This window comes from Notamacropus eugenii, chromosome 2 (assembly GCF_028372415.1).
Source record: "Notamacropus eugenii isolate mMacEug1 chromosome 2, mMacEug1.pri_v2, whole genome shotgun sequence".
In the NCBI taxonomy this organism is placed as follows: domain Eukaryota; kingdom Metazoa; phylum Chordata; class Mammalia; order Diprotodontia; family Macropodidae; genus Notamacropus; species Notamacropus eugenii.
The window spans coordinates 17,584,821-17,611,339 of NC_092873.1; the positions used below are offsets into that span (position 1 = coordinate 17,584,821).

At 56.1% G+C, this 26,519-nt stretch overlaps 1 protein-coding gene across 2 annotated transcripts; it reads right to left on the bottom strand.

Annotated features, from left to right (window-relative positions):
- Window positions 1-116: 116 nt before the first annotated feature.
- Window positions 117-26,161, bottom strand: CDC42BPG (CDC42 binding protein kinase gamma). 2 transcript variants are annotated; one of them, XM_072639049.1, is made up of 37 exons: window positions 25,815-26,161; window positions 21,316-21,407; window positions 21,141-21,224; window positions 20,848-20,943; window positions 20,238-20,386; window positions 19,557-19,650; window positions 19,273-19,473; window positions 18,434-18,682; window positions 16,776-16,846; window positions 16,425-16,531; window positions 16,253-16,336; window positions 15,703-15,767; window positions 15,170-15,349; window positions 14,204-14,296; window positions 13,739-13,830; window positions 13,562-13,637; window positions 13,303-13,409; window positions 13,090-13,204; window positions 12,479-12,627; window positions 11,487-11,575; window positions 11,049-11,101; window positions 10,818-10,922; window positions 10,359-10,412; window positions 9,932-10,037; window positions 9,684-9,817; window positions 9,442-9,581; window positions 7,451-7,532; window positions 7,002-7,218; window positions 6,181-6,243; window positions 5,452-6,036; window positions 5,104-5,201; window positions 4,770-4,854; window positions 3,988-4,108; window positions 3,659-3,767; window positions 2,609-2,735; window positions 2,377-2,462; window positions 117-1,657 (listed from the first exon to the last, which is right to left on the bottom strand). In XM_072639049.1, the coding sequence occupies exons 1-37, from the start codon at window positions 25,981-25,983 to the stop codon at window positions 1,601-1,603; spliced, it is 4,584 nt and encodes a 1,527-aa protein (XP_072495150.1). In that variant the 5' UTR covers window positions 25,984-26,161; the 3' UTR covers window positions 117-1,600. The 2 variants fall into 2 exon arrangements, with proteins under 2 accessions (XP_072495150.1, XP_072495149.1); XM_072639048.1 differs by having other exon boundaries at window positions 13,562-13,640.
- Window positions 26,162-26,519: the final 358 nt, after the last annotated feature.

The window sequence follows — 26,519 nt, forward strand, 5'->3', positions numbered from 1 at the left end:
TCCCATCCATCCCCATGTTCACTTACAGCACGCTGGGAAGAGCCAGCTGCTCTGGGACCCACCGTGCCCCACCCACCCCCAGCCTCCCGGGGCGCAGTGGAAGGAGGGACCAGGAGGCAGTTTATAAAGACATCTTTATTAGACTTCTCTTGACACATCCAATTTGGGTGTTGATCCTTCCAGTGTCCATCAGATAAATACTTGGTTCCCCCTCCCCCACCTGAGACAGCGGAAGGTTTAGAAATAATAATAGTTATTATAACAATAATGAAACTCCCCCATATATCTATCTTCCTAATACAGAGTTGTCTGAAACGTTGAGAAGTCACCCTCTCGCCCAATAAAGGGTCCGACAGTCCAAATCAGGACGGATCTCCCAGCAGCCGCTGCCCCTCCCCCGCAGCCCGCCCCTTCCCACACAATTTAGCCCCTCATAAATAATCCCTGAACCCCTTCCCCTCCCCCTGACTGGATGATGGGAGGGCGGTCAGCAAAGGCTTCCTCTCCCTCCAGCCCTGCTCCAGGGAAGCCCCCAGGTCCTGCCTGCTTTTCCTCCTTCACTCTTCTGCCTCCCCCCAGCGCCATGGTCTTCCTCCTCCCCTCCTGTGACTTTCTCCATTCCTGCCCCCTTCCTCCCCCATTTTTCCTCTAACTCTCCTTCCCCTTCCTCCCTCTCCCTCCACTTCTCCCTCTTTCTTCTATCCCTTCTCCTCTCTACCTCCTGTCCCTCGCAGTATCATATGATTTACATGTGGAAGCAACTTCGCACCCAGTGCCGGACACACAGTAGGTGCTTCCTAAGTGCTGCCTGACTGATTGACGTCAGTTGCCTCCAGAACTCAATCTGTCCTCTGCCCGTGCTTGTCTTCCTCCTTCTCTCTGCCTCTCCCTAGCCTGTCTTCTTTCTCTCCCTCCACCTTCCTTCTCTCACAGAGGTGCCCATGCCATCCTTCTCTCAGGATCTTGTCTCCCTGAGGTTCTCTCTTCCCCTGCTTCTACAGCCCACCTCCCTCAGCCTCTGACTGTCTCCCATATATCTTGGCAGAGGAAGGGGGGGCAACAGCTAACAATGTCCTCATTGCCCCCCTTCTCCTCCACCCCCCCAAACCTATGACCTGGGGCTCCTCCCTCAACCTCCCCAAAGTTTTCCCTTCTCCTGGACACACCCACCCTTCCGTCTCAAGAGCGCTCATGGAGGCCTGGGCCCAAGACTTTGACCCAAGCAGCATGCTCCCCACAGGGAAGGGGTGAGGCTGCTGAGCAAGCCCTTTGAGTACAGCCCCACTTTGGGGCTCTCCTCCCCTTGGTCAGGACAACACAGAGCAGGGGAAGGGGAGTGTTTGTCTGACACTTTGGGCTGGGCTTGGGTCGATGAGGGAAGGTTGGCAATTGGGGTCATTAGGCTTGAGAGCTTGGGGGGAGCATCCAGCTGCCTGAGCTTGGACCCTGAGCAAACTACTGTCTGCTGCCCCACGGCCTTCTGCACACTGCCCTGGCCCGCAGGGGGTGCTCCAGCCCCTTTTGGGTTCAAAGCCCACTGTGGGTCACTTTCCTCCTTGGAGCTGGTGGGGGGAAGGGCTGGTTTCTCAGTCAGGGTGGTTCAGTGGGGATTCTCTGATTCAGAGGCTGGGGGAAGGCTCCGGGGACGGTCTGAGATCTGAGAGGGGGAGGCAGGGGATCAGGGAGAGAGACAGCAATGAGAGCCCCACCCTCTCGTAGGTCCTCATAGGCACCTGAGCTCTCTCCCACCCCTCGGAGATCCCCATAGACACACCAGGTTCCCCCCCCACCCCCTAGTAGGTCACCACAGGCACCCTGGGCTCTCTCCCTGGGGCCAGAGAAAAGGTCTCCCCCCCACAGGTCCCCAAAGACTCAAAGTCTAAAAAGAGATTCTTTTTGTGGATGCTCCTTAAAAGAACTGAAATCTAGACTGTTCTGGGATGCCTAGGGCAGTGTAGACCAATGGCGAGTATACTGGACAAGAAGTTAGTTCTAGTTTTGGCCCTACGACCTTAAGCAAATTACCTCCCCTTCTAGGCCTCAGTTTCTCCCTTTAAAACAAGGGGGTTCAACTGGTTCCCTTTCATTTCCAAAGTTCCATGTGCTAAGGACTCTCTTACATCTGATATTCCCATCTGGAATTCTCACATTCTAAGACCCTTCACAGCTCTGAAATTTTCTTCTCCAAGCCCCCAGACAATGCTAAACACAATGTAAACACAACGAACATCCACAGGGTGATTATTAGGGAGAAAAGGTTCTCCCAGGGGAGCCTCTGCCTCAGTTTGGGGATGAGATAAGAGGGAAGACAGGGCTGGACAGAGCTTTCTGGGGTCATGCCAGGCCTGGAACCCACACCTTCACCCAGCTCCTCACCTGACTCAAAGAGACCGTGGGACTCAGGGGGCCCTGGCTACAGGATACCGACTCACTGGAGAGGGAGGTCCTGGGCTTTCTCCTCACTGTGAAAAGAGGGCATGGTGAGTGGGATGCACAGTGCCCAGGTGGGTGCCCAGGCAGGCGAGGGCCATTTCTAAGGAAGCCAGGTGAGTTGGGGACCCAAGGCAGGGAGGGAGGGAGCTGGACAGAGAGGAAATAGGCCTCTTACCAGAGTCTGTATCTGGTATGAGGACTTCGCTACCCATGGAGGCTGGGCGTCGGGGAGCCTCCGACAAGTTGTGGGGCCTCGTGGGACCATGACTTCTGCCTCCTCCACGGCCTTTGTCCTCAGGAACCTGCAGGAAAGGGGTTCTGTGTCCAGAGGAAAGAGCCCTCCCTGGACACTGAGCTCCCTTCTCTGCTCAACTACTGGCCCTGGCTGCCTGTCCTCAGTTTCTGTCCAAAATGCCTACTATGTGCCAGCTACTGGAAATACAAGTCAATCTGTCAACTAGCATTTGTCAGTCCCCTACTGTGGGCCAGGCACCTGCTGGGCACTGGGGACACAATGCCAAAAAATGAACAATCCCTGCCCTTGGGCAGCTTCTGTTCCTTTCTGCTCCCATCACTTGGCACAAACAAGGCCAGTGGGTAATGGTCAGAGCTCTAGCCAAAGGTCAGAGGCCAGCCTGGAAAGCAGGAGCCTAACTCTGGGCAAGCTCATAGCCTATGCGGAGTCCAGTTGTTCCTAGGTGTGAAGGCAGGGGACTAGGTCAGCTCTCCTTTGACCCTAACATTACTGGAGGCACCATACAGTCAAGGCCTTGAGCAGAGCCTGCAAGTGACCCCAGACGTCATCGAGAACAATGCTTTCTGTTTTACAGATGGTAAAATAGAGGCTCAGGGAGAATGACTTGTCCAAGGTCACTAATAAAGCAAGTGAACTCAGGTCCTCCAACTCTAGATTTTGTGCTTTCCAGTACACTTAAGAGGATTTGTTCTGTGAAGTTTGGATTCAGTCAAAGGGCCACATGTGGCCATGAAGCTACACTAGACTAGTCGAGGCAGGGTTGGGGCTCTCCAGAGCTCCAAGCCCTCTGCTACAGTGGACTCCTCAGAACAGCTTCCGCCCACCCCCTGCCTTCTGGGTCCCTCTAGGACACACTGAGGATTAGCCCAGCAGGCTTCTGACCCATCCCTCGCACCCTCCCACACTCCCCAGAACACTAGCCATGTGTATTCTTCATGCCTGGAGCCCCCCACAGAGCTGGCCACTCACCAAGGGCAGCTCTGGCTTCCCATCTCCTGGACCCATGTGGGCCAGGTGGCTGAAGTTTGTTGGTGGAGAAATGAGTTTAGAGCGTATGACGGGGTCCTTCAGCATCTCCCTGGAAGGATGGCAGAGTGAGGGCTGAGGAGCGTGCAGCCCAGCATGCTGTGAACCCAGGAAAGGGACAGACCCCAAGGGCTGCAGGGGTGTCTGGGCTTTGACAGAGGAAGTAAGCTGCCTGGCTGGCATGGGAGGCCAGGGACCTGCTGCCCCGGGTGGGGGGGCGGGGTGCTGGGCTCAGGGGCCGAGGAGCTGCCTTCTGAGGGGCTGGCCTCTACCTGCGCTGCTGCTGGCGCTGCTCCTCAGAGACTCGGAAAAAAAACCGCCGTTTGCTCTTGGTTCGGAATAGCTGGCGCCGGCTGTTGTCAGTCTGGTCGGGGATGTCAAACTCATCCTTCTCTGTAACAGCAAGTCTCCCACTTCAGGAATCCCCAGTGTGAACACAGACAGCCCTGGTGGCCAGTGATCCCCTAGGAGCTCTGCTGGGCCAGGCCAACTTACAGAGCCATGTCACTCCCAACCATGGCAGAGGGAGGACTCTTGTGGAAGATCCCCAGGTCACCCTTTCCTAAGCATCTCACTGGCCAGCTCAAAGAGTTGGGTTGTTTTGAGTCTACAACTGTTATTTCATCAGGTTAGAAAGTCCATCCACTCACATAGATTGGCCACTTGTTAGTCCGAGAGCGGCTTCAGACCTTGCCCAGGGTCACTCAGCTGGGCAGGGCAGAGACCAGACTTAAAGCCAGATCTTTCTCTTCCTGACTCCAGGGTCAGCCATCTAGCCTCTCAGTGGGTAAAGTGTCACAGGATCACTATCCCCATTTTACAGGAGGAAAACTGAGGCTCAGAGAGGGGAATCAACTTGCTGAAATCATACAGCTAGGAAGGGACAGAGCTGGGGCTCAGACCCTAATCCTGCCTCTGAATACAGCAAACTGCCAGTGTCCCTGGTTCATTTCAGGGAAGACTTGGCATGCAACTAAGGCTCTAGCCAAGGGGCTTCCAGTGGGGGCCTAGGGAAAGTGCCCATTAGCGCAACCATACACACAGCTATGCTCACCTGCCAGCCGATTCCTGAGGTAGGTCAGTCGGACTTTCTCAGAGCCATAGAGACAAAGGGAACCCTCAGGGTTCAGGGGACGGACCTGAGGGATTGTGTCACAGAGCATAAGACCAGAGAGTTAGCACTGGAAGGGACCCTCTCATTTTACAGGAAAGGACACTGAGGCCCAGGGAGGATGGGGGATTTGGGAGGGCAGCCCAGGGCGTGGGTCCAGCATCTCATTCCCTCAGAGAGAGACCAGCCCTGTCCCTGGAGGATTCAGGTCACCCCCTTCTACATCTCTGTCCCTCCCACCCTGCATCCTGCCCTCCCTGGGGCTCAGAAGCCTCACTTTCTTGAGTGGCACAGACTGGACCCACTCTGCCTTCCGAACATCAAACACATCGATGGCATTCTCACTGAACACTGTCAGGTAGGGGGCTGAGTAGCCTGGTGGTTGGAGGCAGAGGGGAAGAAGGGGGCATTTTCACTCCGATTATTACTGTTAACAGCAGCTCCCCTCTCCCGAGTTTTACACAGCACCCTCCTCACACCAGCCCCAGGAAGGGCCAAGCATTATCATACTCATTCCATGGAGGAGGCCAACAAGGGTTTGAAAGCCGATCCTCCCCAGAGCTCTGTCTCTGCTAGGCCCTTCTCTCACCCCTGCTTACCCCCCAGCCCTGATGCCCCAACTCACCCCAGCCTATGGGGGCCACAGGCCAAAGGAGCTCCTGGCTCCGAGACTTCTTTCCTGCCCTGTCCACATAGATGCCCGCCGTGGAAAGGAGGAGCAGGAACTCGCTGAGGCTGAGTTCGACGGCACCCAGAGCCTCGCTGGGGCCAGGCCCCTCAGCAACCAGCCCTGAGCCCAGCACCAGAGGGGCTGCCTCATTGAGCAGCGGGTAGAGGGCAAAGGTTCCAGCAGCCCCCACACACAGCCGGTCACCCACCAGTGCCAGGCTCTGTACTGGCCCGGGCGCCTGCAATTCTCGGATGCGCCGGTGCCAGGGCCCAGGGCCAGGCCCCAGCTGGTAGCAGAGGACCTGTCGCTTGACGGCCACACAAAGTACGGCTGTGCTGGCCTGCAAGACCCTGCCTGCTGCCAGGCTCTGACAGCCCCTGGACTCGGCAATCTTGGCCCCCACTGCCTCGCTGCTCTCTAGATCATCCAGGGCAAAAAGGCGGACACTGGGGCCTCGGCCGCATAGCACGGCCAGGAGTCCTGCGGGCTGGCTGACTGCCAGGCGTTGGACCCGTTTACACTCACCCACCTGGAAGATGTCTGGGGAAGGGGATCGGGGAGTCAGTCTAGACGGTACCCATGGCTCATGGCCCCCGGCCCACTCTAACCCCCTTCCCTGTTACATCCCCATCAGCCCCAGCTCCTGGCTCATACCCCAACCTCCACGCCCCATCCCAGCCTCACCGTTGGTGTGCAGGTGGATGACATAGAGTCCCTCTTCGGTGCCCAGGGCCAGACGCTCCTGGTCTGGAGGAGGGAGGAGTAAAGGGAGATGAAGGAGCCCTGGCCGCTGGAGCCAGGCTCACTTACCTCGCTGCCCACATCTGGGCTCTGGTCTTAGCCCCCTCCCCAGGAGGCCCTGGCCTCTCCTCCAGCACTTTCTGCTGGAAGCAGAGGCAGATCCTGACTCTGACCTAATCCCTGGGAACATCTGGGCCAGTCATTCACCTAACTTGTCCTGTCACTGTGCTGGAGGCAGTTTGTGTCAAAAGCCTCTCAGTTTATGAGCATTTCGCTCACTTCACTGGCCTTTTCTTTTGTGAACAAGTGATGAGAATCAGGTGAGAGGGCAGACCTCAAGCCCTTGGTCAACCACTGGACAGATGGAAGTCTTGGCACTGACTCCTCTCAGAGTCTGGCTTTTAGAGATCACCTCTCTAATCACTTCATTTTACAGAGGGAGAAACTGAGGCCCAGAAAAGGATGAGTCAGGCAACCTGGGTCTCCTGCTTCCCATTCCTGAGCTCTTCCTTTGTACCCACCTGAGGATGCCCTGGGCCTCCTGCCTCTACATCTCAGAGGGTACGTGGGTCCATGGTGCCCCTGCCCCCCCATTGGCAGCACCCAGGCTGGCCCTGCCCCTTCCCCACTGCACCCAGGAGGGCCCTGCATCTTCCTCTGTTGGTAGTGCCTGGTCTGGGCTGGTCCTGTCCCTTCCCCAGCACACCCCTGGTGGGGGGGAGCACTGTCTTCCACAGTAGCCCACACCCAGGAAGGAGGCTCACCAATGATGGTGGCACAGAGGGCATGGGGCAGCAGGGGCAGCCCGTTGTCATAGGCCTCCTTCAGGGTGTAGACGGGGAGGGGCCGGGGCCGCATGTCCATCAGGAGACGATGCAGCTCCCCCAGGACCTGCAGCCAGCGGGCCCTCTCCGCCTCACTGTCGGCCAGCAACAGCACAGAGCACAGGGTTGGAGGGACGGTCAGCTGGGATGCCGTTACCTGAAGGGAGGCCAGGTTGGAGATGCTGGCAGTGAGGAGGGTGGGGAAGGTCTGATCCACCATCCCAACCACCCCCAAGGGGTGGCAGGAAACTCAGACCAGGGTTCCACCCAAATGCCCCCTGGATGACCACCTGCGACAGCTGGAGCCCATGGGGACTCCGCAGGACTGAAGGTCTGGACAACCAGCCCTGGGGACTGTTTGAGGAGAGGACCATGGCTCAGACACTCACCCTGAAGATGCGTGGGAGGTCCCGGGACTGTGCATGGATAACATCAGATGCTAGGACTGGGGCAGCTGAGAACTGGGGGTCCCTGAGAGCCACAGAGAGGAGGGATGGCACCTCCCCTTCACATCTACTATGCACCCCCTCCCCATCTCCCTGCAGCTCCCTCCTGGTGTTCAACCATCTGCCCAGTATCTCAGAGGTATTAAATGCCCACTTAAAGAGGAATCTCCTTGATGGTCCCCCTGGGGAGGGGTCATTCACCAAGCTCAGCAGTAGGGCAGAGCCCACCCCGTTGGAGGTGGGGCATCAGGACTCCCCTGGAGCTAGACCTGATATCAGATCTGAAGCGTCTCTGTACCTTTCCCCTCTGGGACCCAGCAGAGAAAAGCTAACCCCTCTTCTAAGGGACTGCCCTTCAGATGTTCCCTGCTTAGGATGCCAAGGGGAGCCATAGTGCCCAGAGCAGGGGCCTGGAGTCAGGAAGACTCAGATACTTGGTAGCTATGTGACCCTGGGCAAGTCACTTAGCCCTGTCTGCCTCAGTTTCCTCATCTGTAAAATAAGCTGGAGAAGAAAAAGGCAAACACTCCAGTATCTCTGCCAAGAAAACCCCAAAGGGAGTCACAAAAGTCAGATCCAACCAAACAACAAACATCCTGCCCAGTCCCCAAGTCTTCTCTTCTCCAAATAAACATTCCCAGGTCCTTCAAGGAATACTCCCACCAAGGTCCTTCACCCTCTTCTAGACAAGCTCTTACTGGACTAACTTATCAATGTCTTTCCTGAAAGGTAATGCCCAACATCCCTCCCTTTCTGGCAGAGGTGGGGGACTAAGGGTGTAGAATATGTCTGACTCCATTAATGTGTTTACTTTTGCTGAACTGTTTGCTTTGTTTGATCTTTACTCTTTATTAGGAAGGATCACTGTCTAGGAGGCAGTGGGGTGTAGGATGTATGGGAAACCCAAACAAAGATATAAATCAATTTACAAATTTTAAATACAATAGGGTACCCAGCCCAGAAGTGCCCACAACTCTCCAGGACACTGGAAGGATCTCACCTCCCTAGTTCTGAAACCTCGGGATTTCTAAGCTCATCCCCATAGCCCCATCAGCTTCTGTTACTGCCACAACCCAACACAGACTCGGATGTTGGGAGAGCTTGCTGCCCACTTTGACCTCTGGATCTATTTCACAAGGGCATGCCCGTCAATATTTTATTAAGCACCAACTGTCTATGCACCAAGCAGCAAGGCTACTAATACAAGGGGAAGGCTGTTCCTGCCCTCAGTGAGCTTCTATCCTACTGGGGAGATTCAGCCCGGTCACAGAGCAGAGAAGGTGGGCTCTCTGGCAGAGAAGTGGATAGGGATGTCATGCCTCCTGCTTTGGGCTTGTGACTGGCCTTGATGTGCTAAAGAGGTCTCAAGGGGGCCTCAAGTATCTGAAGGGTGGACCTAGGCAGAGCCCCTGAGGGTAAATCCTGGAGCCCCCAGTGGAAGGCAGAACTCCCTAACTACATGGGCAGTTCCCTTGGCAGAAAGCCGCAGAAGGCGCTGGCTGACCCCTGGTCAGAGATGTCTTGGAGGGGGCTGGCTTGGGGCCCTCCTGAGCCCTTGCATTGCATTCTTACTCTTCCTGGCTTCCTAGGTCAGGCCAGGTCTCCACTGTGTGCAGACCATTCTGGAGCCCCTGTGGAGGGCCACAGAGCCACAGATTTGATGAGAAGCTGAACTCAGATCACTGATGACAATACTGAATGGCCCAGAGCCAGGGCAGATCCTTGGGGCATTCCACTGGAGACCTCCCTCCTGGTTAATGAACATTGCTCCTCCTTCCCTGTCTCCTGCAGCCTCCAGGACCCGCAACCCTTAGCTGCCAGCCTCCATCCTTCCTTCCCTCCTACAGCCTCTATCCCTCACCACTCTCTCCCAGACTGTCTACATCGTATGCCTTTATCTGTGCCCAGACCTCCCTCCCTTGGTCTTTACCCACCTCAGGTCCAGTGTCTGGAGGAGGGCATTGCTTGCGGGGCAGAGTTTTGGGTCAGGTGCATCAAACAAGAGGAGGCGGAGGTCGCTGAGCACGGCAAACACCCTCTGCCAGCCTCGGCGCACCCCCGAGGGGCGAGGCACCTAGGCAGGGGAGGAGACAGTCGGGGATCAGGGCAACCACCCCAAGCTGGCCCTGAGTCCATCCCTCTTGACTCCCCCCTTCCCCCCGCTGACCCCACTTACCGACAGGAAGCCTTCATAAGCTGTGCCGATGCCAGTCTCGGCATTCACCCCCAGGACTGTCCGGAGGAGCTCAGGGGGCACAGGACAGGGAGGGGCCAAGGGGGCACAGGCAGAATGGCAGAAGTAACTGCAGGCTGGAGGGTGCAGGAGAGACAGAAGGGATGATAAGTGAAGCCAGGGCATGGGAGAAAGGCACACGGTGCCAAGGAGGGAGCTCTGGAGTCTGGGGCAGGAGAAAGGCATCTCACCTTCGCAGGCCAACCCCTGGCGACTGAGGCCAAGCATGAGTGAAGTGCATCTCAGACACTTGGTGGGGGACGGGAAGCTCCGAGGGCGCAGGATGTGGGAACCAGGCTGAGGAGGGCAGACAGCCAATTACACTCCAGATGCCACTAAGTCTGACCTTGAGATAGATGCTGCACCCCCCATACACCCAGAAAATACCATTTCCTGACTCTGCCCAGTATGAATTGTTCAATAATGTTCTCCATTCTGAGGTCCCTCCCAGCTTGGATGTTCCCTGTTCTAAGATCCCTCCTAGGTCTCCTGTAGGCAGTAGCTGAGGCCAGGGCACACTGGAGGGCTCCATGAAGGGACTTTCTAATTAGGCAGTTCCATGTCAGAGCTTTCCTTGTCCCATGGCCCCTGCCCCACGGCCCCTGCCTTGGCTCTGACCTTGGTCGGGGAACTGTCAGCTGGAGCCGGGACCGGGGCTCGAGGAAACACAGTCTGTACCCAGAGAGAGAGAGACATACATATCAAGGGGGTCTCAGAGGGCTGGGACCCAGGGCTGGGGGACATGATGTCTGGGTTTGGGAGGAAAGCAGGGGCTAGGAGGCCTAGCTTGGGTCACTGGCATGAGTGCCCCCCAAATAACACAGCACTTCCTTGGCACTGATTTTGTATTGACGTAGCCATGGATAGTGTCATATCTTCCAACAGAACATGAGCTCTTAAGGGCAGGGGCCGGTTCATTTTTGTCTGTATGCCCAACACTGAACATAGTGCCCGGCACACAACAGGCACTTAACTGCTTGTTGAATGAATTAAAAAAAGGCTGGCTGGAGAGGGCTGGGCAGTGTCAGGGGCTGGGGGAGGGGAGGGTCTGGTCTCCCCCCAGTGCCAGGGCCTCACCCCCAGGCGCATGCTTCGCCGGCCCTCTGGCCGTAGCTCTGCCTCCGCTCCAGGGCGCCGGGAGTCAGGAACGTCAGAGGAGCTGGGCTCCTTGGAAGCATCCTTCTGCAGGACCCCATCGGTAGTCCCAGAGGGAGGAAGACAGCTGATGAAACGCCATTCCACCCTCCTCCTCCATCCAAACCACCCAAGAGGAGCCCAACCCTCACTCCATCCTTGCCCAGCCCTCACCTCTGAGCTCCGAAAGGACAGGAATGGAATTAGGGAATTGGACGGTTTGGAATCTGGAGAGAGAGAGAGGGGAGGGGAAGTCAAGTTCAGCAGGGAGAGCCTGGCCATGGGACCCTGGAAAAGCCTCCCATCCTTCCCCTCCCCCCGCCTCAGCTTGCTTATCTGTACAATAGAAGAGGGGGCTGTCACAAGACTGTCCAGGCCCCTCCCCACCCTGACGTTGAATGTCCTTGGCTGTAACATTCTGTTGTGGATCACGCCTGTAATATAACTGGCGTGGGAGCGTTTCTGGTCCGGACCAGCGCTGCAAATGGCTCACCATTCTCATCTTAGAAGCTGAGAGATGAAGGGGCCAGGATCTGACGCCCAATCCTCGGGCCTCCAGGACCCCACCCCCCACCCTAGGAAGGCTCCAGCCCCCCACAACAGGGCTCTTACCCCCCAGGCCTCGAGCTTTCAGCTCCTCCTGCAGGGTGGACAGCTCCTGCTGCAGGGCCTGGTTTCGCTTCTCAGATTCCTTTAGGAGGCTAGAGAGGGAGAGGGGGGACCTTGGCCACAGCAGCCTCCTCACCACACTGACTCTCTCCGTCAGGGAGCATCCCCCAAGCCCAACCCCCTGGAGCCAAAGGCTAAGACAGGGTGAGGCAGAGATGTTGAGGGGCACTGGGCCACAGGTGCCAGAAAGCCAGGCTAATGTTCAGATGGTGGCCTAAGGGCCACACCTACTCAGTATTCTAGGTGTCCCTCCCAGCTCTGTGTTCTAGGTGTCCCTTCCAGCTCTGTTCTAGGTCCCTCCATGACTTTCTCTGTTCTAGCTGGTGGGCTAGACTTTCAAGAGCCTTCCACTGTTCTAATTCTTCTCTCCATCAGTCCTTCTAAGGTTCCTCCCAGCAGTTATAACTAGCAATTTTGCCCCAGGGCAAGGTCACACCCAGGGAAAGTTGCTCAAAACAGGTTTCTCCAATCTACATTAGGCTCTGGGCTGGAAGGTGAAGCCCCCACCCCATACATGGACCACGAACCTTTCTGATAGCTCCTATTTTAACTTCTCCATAACTGGGCTGGTGCCCAGCTATGCTATTTTTGTGCTACTAAGAGACATTTTCCCCCTCAGAACTGGGTGCCCCAGGGTACAGCCCTGGTTGCTGTGCCTAAGTGTGGTACCACCACTTTGCTCTTAGGTTCTAGGTTCTATAGTCTTCCTAGTCCTGACATGTTCCATATTCTAGGTTCCAAGGTCCTTCCCAGCTCTAATGTCATGTGAGCTTAAATTGGACTTTCCATTCTCTTATCAGCCTCTCCCTGCCTTCATCCTCCCCAGAGAAGCCCCCAGAGCCTCCTCCCCCCAGGACCACACCCTCCCCTCACCCTGTAGTCCCCCAGGGACAGGGAGGCACAAAGCTGCCCCTCCCCATCCTCAGGGGGCCTACCTCTCCGCCAGGCGCAGGGCTTCCTGCACCCGGGCCAGCTCCTCCTGAAGGCTCTGTTTGGCTCGGATTTCAGCCTCCAGCGCAGACTGCAGCTCCAGTTTGGCTGAGGCCTCCATCTTCTGGAGCCTCCGGGCCTTCCACTGGTGGTCCTGGCCCACAAAAAGGCTAGCTCTGGTGAGACACCCTCCCTCCCTCCACGGCTTCCATCCCACATGGATTTCCCAAAGTGGGCTCATCACTAATTTGCCAGGGCACGGTAGGCATTTGTAGACTTTTAGTTTCCTTGTCATTACAATGGGTTCTATGATGCTTGACCTGTTGGATTTCTAAAAGCCTCTCCCAGCTCTGATGCTCCATGTTCTAGGTTCTCAGGTCCTTCCCAGCTCTGACAGTCTATGGTTCTAAGAGCAATCCATTCCCAAGTCGGGGTTAAGAGTCTTAACATTCTCTGCCCAGATTTCCATTTGAATAGAGGAGTTTAGAGTGGGTGATATGGCCAATGGTGGAATTCTAGACATGAAGTCCAGACACAAAGTCCAGCCACGAAGGAGAACTTCAACGACCTTCCAGAGCCCCCCTCCCCACCAGATGCTCCAGGCCCAGAGACTCACCAGTGGCCGGGCTGGCAGTGTCTGGGTGCCCGCAGTGCGTAAGACCTCCAGCTCCTCTGCCATCTTGGTGGCCAGAGCCTGCAGATAGCCTCGAGAGACCTTCTCATCATTCACCCTGAGAGAGGACAGGAGGGGCTCAGTCTTCACTCTTCCCTCCCAGCTCCCCCCAACCCCTGGACTCCCCTCCCACTGACAGCAGGCAGCCTCACCCACCAGGTGAGGATATCAGAGATCTGGGCCTCCCAGGCACTCTCCCTTTCCTGCCTCTCTCCTTCCAGCTGTTTCTTGATCTGCCTCTCTCGCTCCAGCTCTCCTGACAGCTGCCCAGAAGGAAGAAACAGAGTCCCAAATAATGAGCTCCTCCAGGAGGAAGATGCCACCTTCTCCAGAAAGCCCTCCCAGATATGGCTCGTGTCAAGGCTGGCCAAGGAGGGGAAGCTGGGGACCCCATCCCAGGAGGGGCTTGGCGTACCTGCTCTTGCTCCTGGGTCAGACGTCTGTTTTCCTCCTGGAGCCGGCAAAGTTCATCCTTCCCTTTGGGGCCAGCGCTGCTGGGGGAGAAGATGCCAGCTGATGGCTCCCTGAGCCCAAGGTGGCCCCGGCTCTGGAGCCCCAGGGTCCTGCCCCTGCCCCTGCCCCCTCTTCTCACCCCTGGCTCCGCAGGGGCTCCTGCTGGTCGGCCCCCTGGTGCACAGGGCTCATGGGGCCAGAGCCGTTGGTCTCAGGGGGTGGGTGGATGGACTGTAAACAGGAGAAGAGAATCAGCTCCCCAGTCCCTTCCCCCTTCCCAAAAAGCAGGCCCCCTCACCCCAATGATCACATCCCTGAGGTCACAAGGACCCACAGGTTCCCTCCCCACCAAAGTACTCTCAGGAAGGCTCTAAGTAACTCTAAACCACTCACTCCCACAAGGCAGAAAGATGAACAAAAGTGTGTGTGTGTTCGGGAAAACAGTTACACTAAAGGAATGAAACTCTAATGGTGGATTTTCAGGCACCAATCAAGTGTTGGAAGGGGCTGAGGGACATCCCCAAGAAACCTTGGGGTTTCTGCAGAGGCCCAAGGACCCCACGATGCCCGTTACACGGCCCTCCTTCCTGCTGCTGGCGGGTACCTTGACTCTGGACCTCTCCGTCTCCCTGCTCCGGTCCCTCTGCTTCCGGAGCCGCGACACCTCACTGCTCAGGGTGGTCACCTTGGCCTCTAGCTAAATTGGAGGGCAAGAGTCACAGGGTCAGAAACCCTCTTGAAGGGTGAGCATGGGCAGAGCAGAAAAACTCCCTGGCTCAGGGGGACTAGCATTAAGTAAGCCCCTCCTATGTGCTGGGCACTTTGCTGAGAGCTCTACAAATATCATCTCATTTGATCCTCACATCAAATTTGGGAGGTAGGTGCTATCATCATTCCCACTTTACAGATGAGGAAAATGAGGCACATGGGTGGAGCAACTTGTCCAGGGCCACTTAGTTAGCAATGTCTGAGACCACATTGGAACTCGGGTCTTCCTGACGCCAGGCCTGGTGCTCTATCCATTATGTAACCTGGTTGCCTCAACAGGACACTTGGGTTCAAATCCTGCCGTGGACAGTTAGGAGTTCCATGACCACAGGCAGGCCATTGATCTCCTCTATACCCCAGTTTCCTTCTCCATAAGATGGGGAGCAGACCTGCTGTACCGACCTCACTAGGCTATTTTGCAAACCCCAAGGTCGGGGATTGATCTCAAGACCTGGGCCTGCATCAGCATTGGGTGCTTCCAGCATGGAAACTCCCTCCATGGATGTAAATGCCCACTCACACTGCCCCAGGAGATGAGCCACATAATAGATGCTCACATGGCTGACTGTAACTTCAGAGTCTGGGAGATCAACCCAGAGCACTGAGAATGATGCCCAGGTCCTGAGGCCAGACTGAACTCAGTCCTGACTGCAAGGCTGGCCTCTACCCACCATGCCAGACTGCCCTTGGAGCCAAGTCGGTGATCAACATGACCTCATATTATCCAATCCAAACAAGGCCCCAAGAGGGGAACAGGCTTGCCCCCAGCCTCGGCATGCTGTGAGCTGTCCACCATAGCTACCTGGGTCTGGGCTTCCCGGGCATCCTCCAGTTGTTGGCCCAGGGCCTGAGCCCGGCTCCTGGCAGCTCCTGCAGCCTCCTCTGCCTCCTGGAGCCTCTTCTGCAGTTCCTTCTGCTTCTCCTCAGAGATGATCAGCTCCTGGGCCTGGGCCTGCATCTGGGCCCGGGCCTCTGACAGGTCCTAGGAGCAACAGGACAAGGACAGGATGGAAGCTGCGGCTGGGATCTGCAAGCCTGGTCTGCTTTGGAGAGGGCCCCCAGCCCCTACCCCACCCCCCATCCCTGCCTCACCCAAGGCCCCAGACATCCCAGAGCATTGTGGGACATGACTCAGGTAAGAGCCAGTAGTGTTGTGGCAGAGTCAAGAGTGACCTCAGAACGTGGGATGGGGACTGGCCCAAGGTCACCCAATCAGTCAACAGCAAAGCGAGTCTGACTCAAAGCCTAGCACCCCTCCTCCCACCTCATGATGCTGCCCATTGTGGGAGTCACTGATGCCATGAGCCCCACGGGCGGCGACAAAGGGTCTCAAACCTGGCTAAGCTGGCCTCTCTCCTGCTGCCAGCTGCTCCCGCCCGGGGTACCCTCAACCTGGGCTTCTGTTGGGGAGAGAGCCAGAAATTAATGATACAGGCATGGCCATGGTCCCAGCTGCCTCTCTGCCCACAGGGCTGCTGTGCTTGGAAGTTCAGGGTTCTGGGGGCAGAGGTCCTGGTGGGGTGTGGGGGCAGGGCACCTTCAGATGTCAGCCAGAGCCAGAGGAGACTTTGGATATCAGGCCAAAGCCACTTGTAGAGATGAGGAAATTTAGGCCCAAAGCCAGCAAGTGAGGCTGGGGGCTTAGAAGCAGAAAGACCTGAGTTCAAATCCAGCTATCTCAGAGCTCCTGGGAAAGTCACAACTTCTATGCGCCTCAGTTTCCTCAACTGTAAAATAGGGATCAAAATGGCAGCTGCCCTCTAGGTTGTTAGGAGATCAAATGAGTTACTATGTTCAGCATGGGGCCTGGCACACAGAAGGTACCTAATCAATGCTTATTTCCTCTCCTCTCTTCCAGGCCCAGAGAAGTGGGGCCATTCAGTACCTGCCAGCTTCTTCTGAAGCGTCTCCACCTCCTTCCTCAACTGCTCTAGCTCCAAGAGGCCAGGGCTGGCTCTCTGCAGGGCATCTGGGAGAGAGGCGTCCCTGAGAAGCTCCAAGGGAGCAGAGGCCCGCTACCCCCGGACCCAGTCCCCCACAGGCACATGTCCACTCACCTTGCAGTTTTTGGCTCAGCTCTGCCTTCTCTTGCTCCAGGGTCTGCATTCTCCGCTCCAGACTTGAGGCCTGCAGGTCAGGACTCCTGTCTGAGCTGGGCCGGGGGCTGGAGATGGGGAGGAGACCAGGGTGCAGTGAGCAACCAGCACCCACACATTGGAAGAGATGGGGGCTGGAGCAGGGTGAGCCCCTGGCCTTAGGCTCTGACTTAGCTCTGTTCCCCTGCTCTAGTCCTGCCCACACACCTCCAACCGATCCTCAGCCCCGACCCAGCCCAGCCCACAGGTTCCCAACAATGCAGAGAGAGGCAGGTAGGGAGGACTGGGGATCACAAGGAAGGTCACACTCACGTGAAGGTGAAACCCACAAAGGGCAGGTGGTAGCCAGAGAATGTCCCGTGGGAGGCAGGTGGCAGGGTCCCCTGCGCAGTAGGAAAAGAGGATGAAGGGGACAGGGTGAACCCATCCCGCTAACTGGGTGTCAACCATGGTAACCGGCCCTGGGCCACAACAGCATCCATCTGGTCCAGCCTCCGTGAGAGGCACTGTCCTAAGACCGCAGCTGCCCTGCTTGAGTCTTCCCAACTGCCCCAGGGCAAGAACCAGTCCTCCCAGTCACCAGCAGTGCCAGCTGACTCAGTCATCCTCCCTGCTCCCCACTCACATAGCTAAGCCCCTGGGTCCAACCCCCATCTCTCAACCGGGATAATGCAATGGACTAATTGGCTTCACACACATACATACACACACACACACACACACACACACACACACACACACACACACAATTTGATTTGGATTTGATTTTTTGGGGGGGTTAAGTGACTTGCCCAGGGTCACACAGCTTGTATTTGAACTTGGGTCCTCCTGACTCCAGGGTCAGTGCTGTATCCACTGGGCCACCTAGCTACCCCTCTATTTAATGGGTATTACATTCTGTGGCACCCCGTTGCCCACAGAATAAAATTTAAATTCCTCAGCTTGGCATAGAATCATCCATTTAGAGTGGAAAGGGACTGTAGAGATGGCTGTCCAGCCCAACCCTCTCTTTTTACACAGGAGGAAACTGAGGCCTAACTAAAAATGGCTCTCCCTAATGTGGCTGCAACCTCCATGTCTGCCCAGCCTTTTCTCTCTCTCTGCTTTACTTGCAAACCAAACTCTCTGTCTCTTGTTCTCAAAGCCAAGCCTTTGCCCATGCTGTGCTCTGTTGCCTATGACTGACCCCCAGGCCCCTTTCCCATCTCTGCCTTTTGAAATCCACTCCTTTCAAGGACAGAAAGGCTTCCCTGACAGACCACCTCCCCCTTGGTTTGCATCTTGCTAGGGCTCCTCCCTGTGCCAGTTGTTTTTATAATTATCTCACCATCAGAAGACTGAGGCCCAAAGTGGGGTCCTGAAGACCACTGGGTCCCACCTCTGGGGGATTTCATATGGGCAAACTGAGGCCAAGAAGACCACAGGTAGGAGGAAATACAGTTGGGAGCCCTTCCCATTGTCCAGGTGCATAAGGATGATTCTCAAGGTTCCCTCTCTTTATATTACCAAGCAAGCCCAACAATGTATTCAGTAGGTGCTTCATAAGCATTTGTAGGCCTGAACTGACTCACATACACACTAAAACACAGAGTTGGGGAAGCCAGGAGATTCTGCTCCAGGAAACTGGGACCTTAGCATCCCCCTGCGGCCTGGCCAGGCCTCCTGGGGCTAAAGACTACAACTCCCATGAGACTTTGTGGGATCAGCTTCCCTAGGAGTTGGCTGGCCACCTACAAAGGCTGCTGAGAGTTGTAGTCCTGCTCTGCCTCTAGGGTACACCCTGATAACTCTGGGGATCCTGGGCTGGGGGAGAAGGGCATATGCTTCCCCCCTTCAAAGCTAGATCTCTTGAGTCTAGATTAAACTATCCCACCTTGAAGGCAGGGAGGATGGAAGCACTGAGTTATGGGCCCATAAGCATTCTGGGAATTGTAGTTCTTGTCCCCAGAGATCCCAGCAGTCCCGCTTACCGGGTGATTAAGGGTATCATCGTCCACGTCAAAATTGGAGGTGTCCACAGGCCCCTGGAGCTCCGGAATGTAAGGGGCAGTGCTGCTTGGGAGCCGCTCCCAATCCACCCCCTCAAAGAAGGGGTGCCCCCGGAAGTCATCCAGGCCCCCCCGGCCCAGCCTCTCCTCCTGGCGACACAGGAGTTTGCGGATCAGGTCCCGGGCACTCTCTGACACTTCGGGGACATCTGGGGGAAACTGCAGGTGGTCCTGGAGGAGGGAAGAGAATGTTGGGATCCCAGATTCAGCTTACCCCCTTCTCCAGAGCCCACCGCCAATCTAGAACCTCAGGCATCCCCACCTGACTCTAGAACCCACACCAGAACTTGACCCCTAGCCTAAAATTTTGAGCAACCCTCCACAGCCTAGAAGCTTTGGTGTTTCCTTGCCCCTCCCTACAACCTAAGCATATGTTCTTCCAACCTAAAACCTGGGTGGCCATCTCTGACCCCTAGCCTTGAATCTTGAGCATCCTTACTATAACCTGGAACCCCAGGGATTGCTCCCTTCCTTTCATCTAAGCCCACAGACATCCCCACCCATTTCTTCCTGGAACCAGACATTTGTCCTAGATAGAACCCGGTTGGCTATCCCCTTAGCTCACACCCCAAAACTTCTGAGTCTAGAACTTGGGCATGTATCCACCTGCCCTTGCCTAGAAACTTGAGTGCATAGGCCCATAGAGGTCCAAACCCCTCATTTCACAGATGAGGAAACTAAGGCCTCTCCTCTCCCTTCCTGTCCTGTGTCTGGCACCCAAGGCCTTCTTTAGCCTGCTCCTCCCAGCCCATCCTGCTGACCTCATAATTCATGATCTTGCCGTAGGTCTCCACCAGAGATTCAGCGTAGAAGGGGGTCTCTCCAAAGAGCAGTTCATACATACAGACCCCCAAGGACCACCAGTCGCACTGTGGCCCATAGTGGCCCTTTCCTTCCTCCATGGCCTGGAGGATCTCAGGGGAGATATAGTCAGGGGTGCCAACAGCCACCGAGGAGTCCACCTGGAGGCCAAGGACAGGGGCAGGGTAAGGCTGAGGGTCCAATGGTGCCCAAGTCCACACTGCCCCAGGGGGACTCCCCTCACCATTCCATTGGCGTTGAGCCGCAGGCATGAACCAAAATCGGCCAGGCGAATGTGCCCATTTGTGTCCAGGAGCACGTTGTCCGGCTTGACGTCCCTGCATCGGGAGAGCCGGGCCCAAGTCAGAGGATGTGGAGCTCACAGGGAGGGACCTCAGAGAGCACTGACCTAGCCCCACCCTGACTCACTGTACAGAGAGACAACCAATGCCCAGAGAGGGAAGCAGCAGGCCCCAGGTCACACAGCTAGAAAGGAGAGCCCAGGCCCTGGGGCTCCTAAGTCAGCCTTCTCTCAACTGAGTGACTTTCTCTCTCTGGGCCTCAGTTTCCTCATCTGTATAATGAGGGGCTTAGACTCAATGACCTCTGAGATACATTCCTCCTCTCTAGTTACCATCTTGTGATATTACATAATGGCCCCTGGATTCTGAGAAGGAAACTAGAGATCATGAGGGATGGAAGGCAGAGGACCAAGTCTCCTGGGTCTCTGGGGGGCAAAAAGGCGGAAATGGTGGGCAGGAAGGGGCTAGATACTTGAATTTGGTAGGTAGTGGACAGGGGACCAAGACTCCTGGGTCCTTGGGTGGAGGAAGGGCAGGCAGGCTGGTCTGGTGGGTGGGAATGAGACAGAGGCAACTTGGAGGGTCAGCTGGTCATAGAATAGGGACTTGGGGGGCCTGAGCACCTGTGCACATAGCCCAGCTGGTGCAGGGAATGGATAGCCAGCACCATCTCAGCCAGGTAGAACTGTGCCAACTCTGGGGGCAGCCGGTCCTCAAAACGACTCAGCAAGGTCAGCAGGTCTCCACCAGCATAGTAGTCCATGATCAAGTACTGGGCAGGGCATGGGGGGAGGGAATAATCATTTATTGAGTTCCTACTATGTGCTTTACACATATTACATTTGACTAATTCTCTCCACCCCATTGCCTGTCCATGGCATCCTGACCCCTGGCCCCCAGGCAGCACTCTGCAGCTCAAAGCATCATGGTCCCTAGCTAACTTACATCCCATTCTCAAGTCCTATCCCTGGAGCAGAGGCATTCAGAAGGCTTGGGCTCTGGCACCCCTGTTCCAAAGGCACCAACCCCCCCTGCAAATCCTGGGACTTTGGGGCCCTCTCACACCCTCAGTACCCATCTTCTCACGACCAGCCCAAGGTCCAGACTCAGATTTAGACTTAGGAGTGTCTATGGCCCGGTCAATTGGCCTCGGGAACAATTTCCTTGGGCACCTCAGCCCTGCCCTGATCCTACGTCCTGGCTTCATCGGTGGCCCCTCACTGCCAAGCCCACCAGATAGTCATCATCCTGGAAAGCACAATGGAGCGCTGTCACCCATCGGCTATCTCCCTTCACCAGGACATCACGCTCCTCCCGGAAGCAGGCAGTCTGGAGGAGAGAAAGAAAGGTGTCAGTTCATAGACCCTCACCCCATTCACAGAAGCTCCCTCAGTTTTGACATTTTGGCCAAGTCTCCAGCTGGCCCTCTCTGACTCAGTTTCCCCAGTTGTAAAACAAGGACTCCAGATCAGATAAGTTGGCAGTTGCTGAGAACCCCCAGCAGGCAGAGGGATGGACCCACTGACCTCGGCCCTCTTCAACATCTCCCATTTGTGCAGCATCTTCATAGCAAAGATCTGGTCTGTGTTCTTCTGTCTCACCAAGGCGACCTGCAGGGGTCCCCGGGAGAACAAAGGTCAAGCCGCCCTCCAGGACATGGACCCTCCATCCCCCACCCACTTCCAGTCCTTGGGAACTCACCTCCCCAAAGGCCCCCCGGCCGATCACTTTGAGGATCTCAAAGTCATCCCTCCGGAGCCTTAGTTCCTTCACCTTTGTCACAAATGGGGCAGCTGAGAGGGGAGACAAAGGCTCAGGTGAGGGGAGACGAGAAGCCCCTGCCCATGGCTGGGGGAGCCACATGCTCATCCCACTCTGCTGTTAGCCTCCTTGGGCATGTCTCCTCTCCCTGGCCTTCAGTTCCCCCTTTGTAAGAGGAAAGAGACAGGGAGTATGGCACTGAGGAGCCTGGTTTAGGATCGTGCCTCTGTCACCTCCAGGAAGGAAGAAGGGAAAGGAGGGAGGAAGGCAGGGAGGGAGAGAGGGGAGGAAGGGAGGGAGAGAAGGAAGGGAGGGAGAGAAGGAAGGGAGGGAGAGAAGGAAGGGAGGGAGGGAGAGAGGGAAGGGAGGGAAGGATGGAGGGAGGTAGAGAGGGGAGGGAGGGAGGGAGAAAGAAAGGGAGGGAAGGAGGGAGGGAGGGAAGGGGGAGGAAAGAAAAAAGGGAGGGAGGGAGGAAAGGAAGGAGGGAGGGAGGGAGGGAAGATCATTGAAGCATTTGTTTCTTTTCTTTTGAATGCACAGAACAGAAAGCCAGAAAGCCACTGCAGACAAGCAGGGCTGCTTTGAAAGCTACAGGCTGAATTTATTTTATATATTTTAAAAGAAAAGTAAATGGCATAGACCAATCACACTTTCACATTCTATGGAAATACCCATTTTATTTGTACTTTGTTAAGTTCAGAATTAAAAAAAAAAAAATTAAAGGAAAAAGATCAGTGCAGCAGCCAGACCAGGAGATGTCAAAGGTCCTTTTGGCTCAAGTCTTCTGATCCAGTGAGACAAGGGGCTTAGCCTGAGGTCCAGAAACTTATTTTTAAATAAAATCAATTTCAATCTAACTGGTCTCCTTTAGAATCCTCAGTCTTTTATTTTCTGCCTTTAAAGTACTGATTCTGAGAAGGGGTCCCTTGATAGGTTTGTCCACTGTTCAGGTGATAAATAACTAATCTCAGCTATAAGGAGTTATATATACCTGTGATCCCCTCCAGGTGCAACGCGCTTAGGTACCATTCCTAAGGTGGGTGAGAATAATACAATTCCCATGAGTCCAGGTCGGTTAGCTCCCTAGAGAAAGACAGGTTCTCCTCCCAGGGGCTGATGGGAGTCGTAGTCCACTCAGCCCCAAGACAGTGGGTGGGAAGTTGAGTAGTTGACTGGGTAGTGGGGAAATTTTCAGGAGGCTGTCAGTTACTCCTCCTTCCAATCCATGGCTATCTAAAAACCCACCTAGAGGGTTTCTTTTTACCTCTCCCCCCCACTAGGGCTACGATCACACTCTACTTGCCCTAGGGTGTATGGCCCTTTCCATGGGGGCTGATGAGACTTGTAGTCCCCCAGCTCCAAAAAAGGAAAGCTGGGGAAAGTCCATTGGTAACACTAAGGGGACACAGACCCTATCCCTAGCTCACCCTGCCCAGGCTCCAGGCTTCAAGCTCCAGGATCTCCTTGGCAGGGGCCAGGCCTGGGCCTGTCTTGGGGAACCGGATTGGTGACATTCCTCATATGGAAAGCGTTGGGGGGGGGGGGGAGTGTGCAGAAGGAGGAGGAGGCATCTGGCTGGGGCCCTTGGCTTTGCCAGCTCTGGGCTGGGGGGCAAGCTGCTTGGCTTCTGGAGAGAAGAAGCCAAAGTGGGAGCCAGGGGAGAGGGACATAGAGCAGGGACAGCCAGGAGCTGGGAGCTGTAGGGGAGTGGGATCTTGGCAAAGAATCATGGGACTTGGAAGGGCCCTTCTCTCAATTTTACATAAGGAGAAACTGAGGCCCAGAGAGGTGAGGTTACTTGTCCAAGGGCTTATAGGCAATAAGTAACTGCCAAGTCAAGCTTCAAACAAATGGGTCTTTCCAGAAGTGGGGGAAGGAGATGGGATGCTGGGCTGGGCAGGGAAGCCTGAAGTGATGGGACAAGCTGGCTAAGCCCAGGGCACACAACTCAGTCCCTCCTGACTAAGACTCAGGGTTTAAGCCCTGCCTCAAGCTGGATCCCCTGGGAAAGCCCAGGCAAGAAACCTTTGAGAGTGTAAACACAGCCTTGAGAGGAATAAACAGCCGCTGTCCTCCCTCCCTCCTCCTCCTCTCCTTGGCCCTCCCATTCCCCCCAGGCCCTCCTATCCCTCTCGCCAACCCTGGCCCTCCCATCCCCCCTCCCTGGTCCCCTCCAATACATTTCTTTCTCTGCCTTTAGAAGCCTGCCCTGCCTCCATAGCTCTGCTCTCCCCTCCCCATCTAGGTTACCCCTTCTCTGTGTCCCCACCCCCCCTGCCCTCATGCTGGCTTTTCTCTCCCCACCCTTGCTCCAGGGAGGGCACATCCCAGGCTCATGAGATTTGGAGCTGGAAGGGGTTTTTTAGACTTTTTTGTGTCCTGCATCCCTTTGACAGTTTGGGGAAGCCCATGGACAGCTTCTCAAAATTATGTTTTTAAATGCATAAAATAAGACACATGAACCAATTATATTGAAATACAGTTATCAAAAGTTTTTAAAGTTTCCAGACCTCAAGTTAAGAACCCTTGATCTAGTCTAACTCCCTCAGAGCAGAAGGGGAAACTGAGGCCCAAACAGGGCAAGTGACTTGCTCGGAGTTGGTAGGAAGAGAGCTCGTGGAGAGCAGAGACAGCTGTTTTTCTCCAGTGCCTCCAAACCCTAGCCCAGTCCCTGGTGCTTAATCAATAAATGCTTATTGAGTTAAATTCACTTGAATTTTGAAGACTAAGGGATCAGTCCTAAGCAGGGACTTAGGGAAAGCTCCCTAAGGGACTAGAGAGGAAATTAGGCTGGGGGGGGGTGGTGGAAATGAAAGGCTAAGTTCCTGGGTCAGATCCATTCTCTGCCTTGGTTTCCCCTTTCAGGAGACAAGCTCCCCACCAACCAGGCTGGTTTGTGGCCTTCTACCCAGAGCTGCTCCTCAGGTTTAATAAACAGAAACCCTCCATCAGGGGAGGTATGGGAGCCTCCTTCCAGAAACTAATTGCCTCGTTAGCCTGGGGAGGGGAGAAAAGGAAAGAAGAGAGATGTATGTGGTGAGGGGAGCAGCAGGATGCCCAGAGGGGGCTTTGGGGAGAGCAGTCACTTAGGCAGATGAAAGTCGGTCTCTAACCCTGATTCTGGGCTCCTGTGGGAATGGGGAGAGCCCCCCCAATGTAACCTGGGAAGCAGGGCGAGTCAGGGCAGAGGAGGAATGAGTCACCCCCACACACAAACACACACATACACACACACACACGAGTCCAGGAGGGAGAAGAGTGAAGCAGAGTCAAATATTCAGAGAAAGAGAGAGAGAGACAGAGAAACAGAGACAGAGACAGAAATAGAGACAGAGAGAGACAAACACAGAGACACAGAGACAGAGACAGAGAGAGAGAGAGACCCTTAAACATCATCTGGGCTTAAGTTCTATTCAAACAGCATCTATTAGATGCAACCTGGGTCCATGCTCTCATTTTACAGCTGAGCAAACTGAGGTCCAGAGAAGGGAAGGATTTTACCCATTAACAAATAGCTAGAGGGAACCTACAGCCCAGGGATCAGAACTCTCCAGGGAAGTCAAAGGGATCCAGAAACAGCAGCCTGAAACCTCACTGGGGAAAGTCTTAGGAGAGGAAGTCCCTGGAAGCATAGTGTTAGAGAGGGAGAAGGAGGTAGCATAGGCATAAAATCGGAGGCACCTGCTTGCTCCTAGGCCTTTGTGCCCTGATTAGAGAAGGGGCTGGATGTCCCAGAACATCTGGGATGGTGAGGGGAGGACTGAACAGGCTGAGGATCGGGAGGAATGCCAAGGGCCCTGCACTGGGCAAACGCTCAGCTAAGGCCCCACCCGTGGGAAGCCCAGCTCTGCAGCTGGGTACCCTGGGCCGCCAGGGTGGGCAGGGGGACTGTGGCCCAGAAGCCAGAGCCCTGGCTGAGTTCCTTTGCCTAGGGTTCAGGGTCACCCTGGGCCAGCCACTCCCAGGTGACTCAGCCGCCACCGTCCACTGAAAGGGAACTCAGTCTTTATGGGAGATCTGAGATGGGGGAAGGTGGAGCGTCATCTGATTGATGTCCTTTCCACCAGAGGGGTCCCTACACAGGTGGGTAGACTAAAGAGAGGGCCAAAGTTCTGCGCACTGCCAGTAACAGGGGTTGGAGAGGCAAGTGTTTGCCTGAGCATGTGTCCGACCAGGCACCGAGCGGCTGCGTGCGGGAGCGTGGCATGTGCCTGAGTCCTAATGGGGGGGCGTCCCCTAGGTGCATATGAGAGGCACCTCGGGGAGTGGGTGAGTGGGAGGGCAGGCTTAGCCCCTGCGTGGATGCGCCCTGGAATGGCTGGCTCGCCCCTCCCTCTCCTCCGAACCCTTCCAAGTCCCGGCCAGTTCTTTGCCAAATGGCTTTCCCTAGCAGGGCAGGGGAGAGCGTCGGCCACCCTGGCCCACCCCAGCCCACTCACCCCAGCTGAGGAAGTGCGCCACGTTCCTCTCCCGGCGCAGGGGGGCGCTGGAGAGCTCCTGGTGCAGCCCTAGCAGGAGGTCCAACAGCCCGTCCAGGAGGCCGGCCGGCTCCGGGCCCCCGCGCTCCCCGCACACCATCCTATCCAGCGCCTGCAGTCTGCTCTCCATGGTGCGCTCCGCCGGGACTGCGCTCCGCCGGGGCTGCGCTCCGCCGGCCTGGCCTGGGCTGGGCTGTAGGGGGGCGGGTGCTGCGGGCCGGGGGAGCCGGCCCCCCGGCAGCCCCCGGTGCTCTTGGGCTAGGGCCCCGCCGGCTGCATGGCTGGCGATGACCCGCGGCCTCCTCCCCCCGCGTCTGGACCCCCCTCCCACCCTCCCCGGCTGTCACCTTCCTCTCCCGGCTGGCGGGCGGGCGGCCTCACCTGGGCTGGGGCTGCCCCAGCCCCGCCCATGACGGACAGGTAGGTGGTGACCAATCAGGGGCCGCCGGCCGGAGGTGGGGGTGGAAGCATGGGTGGGACAGGGAGGGTGCCCAAGCCCTGTTCAGGAAGTTGAGCGAGTGTGTGTGTGGGGAGGGGGGGTCCTAAGCCTGCCCCTGCCTCCTCTCCTGCTCCCCAGAACAAACCTGCTCCCTCCCGTGGCCCCACCTGGGGCGTCGAGCAGAGAGACTATGAACTCTGTCGACCCCAGGCCAATCTGGTCCTGGT

Coding starts and splice junctions, on each gene's coding strand:
- CDC42BPG (XM_072639048.1), bottom strand. CDS start 25,983: ATGGAGAGCAGACTGCAGGCGCTGGATAGGATGGTGTGCGGGGAGCGC. Junction 13,831..14,203: donor CGGAGAGGTCCAGAGTCAAG/GTACCCGCCAGC, acceptor TCCTGTTTACAG/TCCATCCACCCACCCCCTGA. Junction 9,818..9,931: donor CCAGGGGTTGGCCTGCGAAG/GTGAGATGCCTT, acceptor TGCACCCTCCAG/CCTGCAGTTACTTCTGCCAT.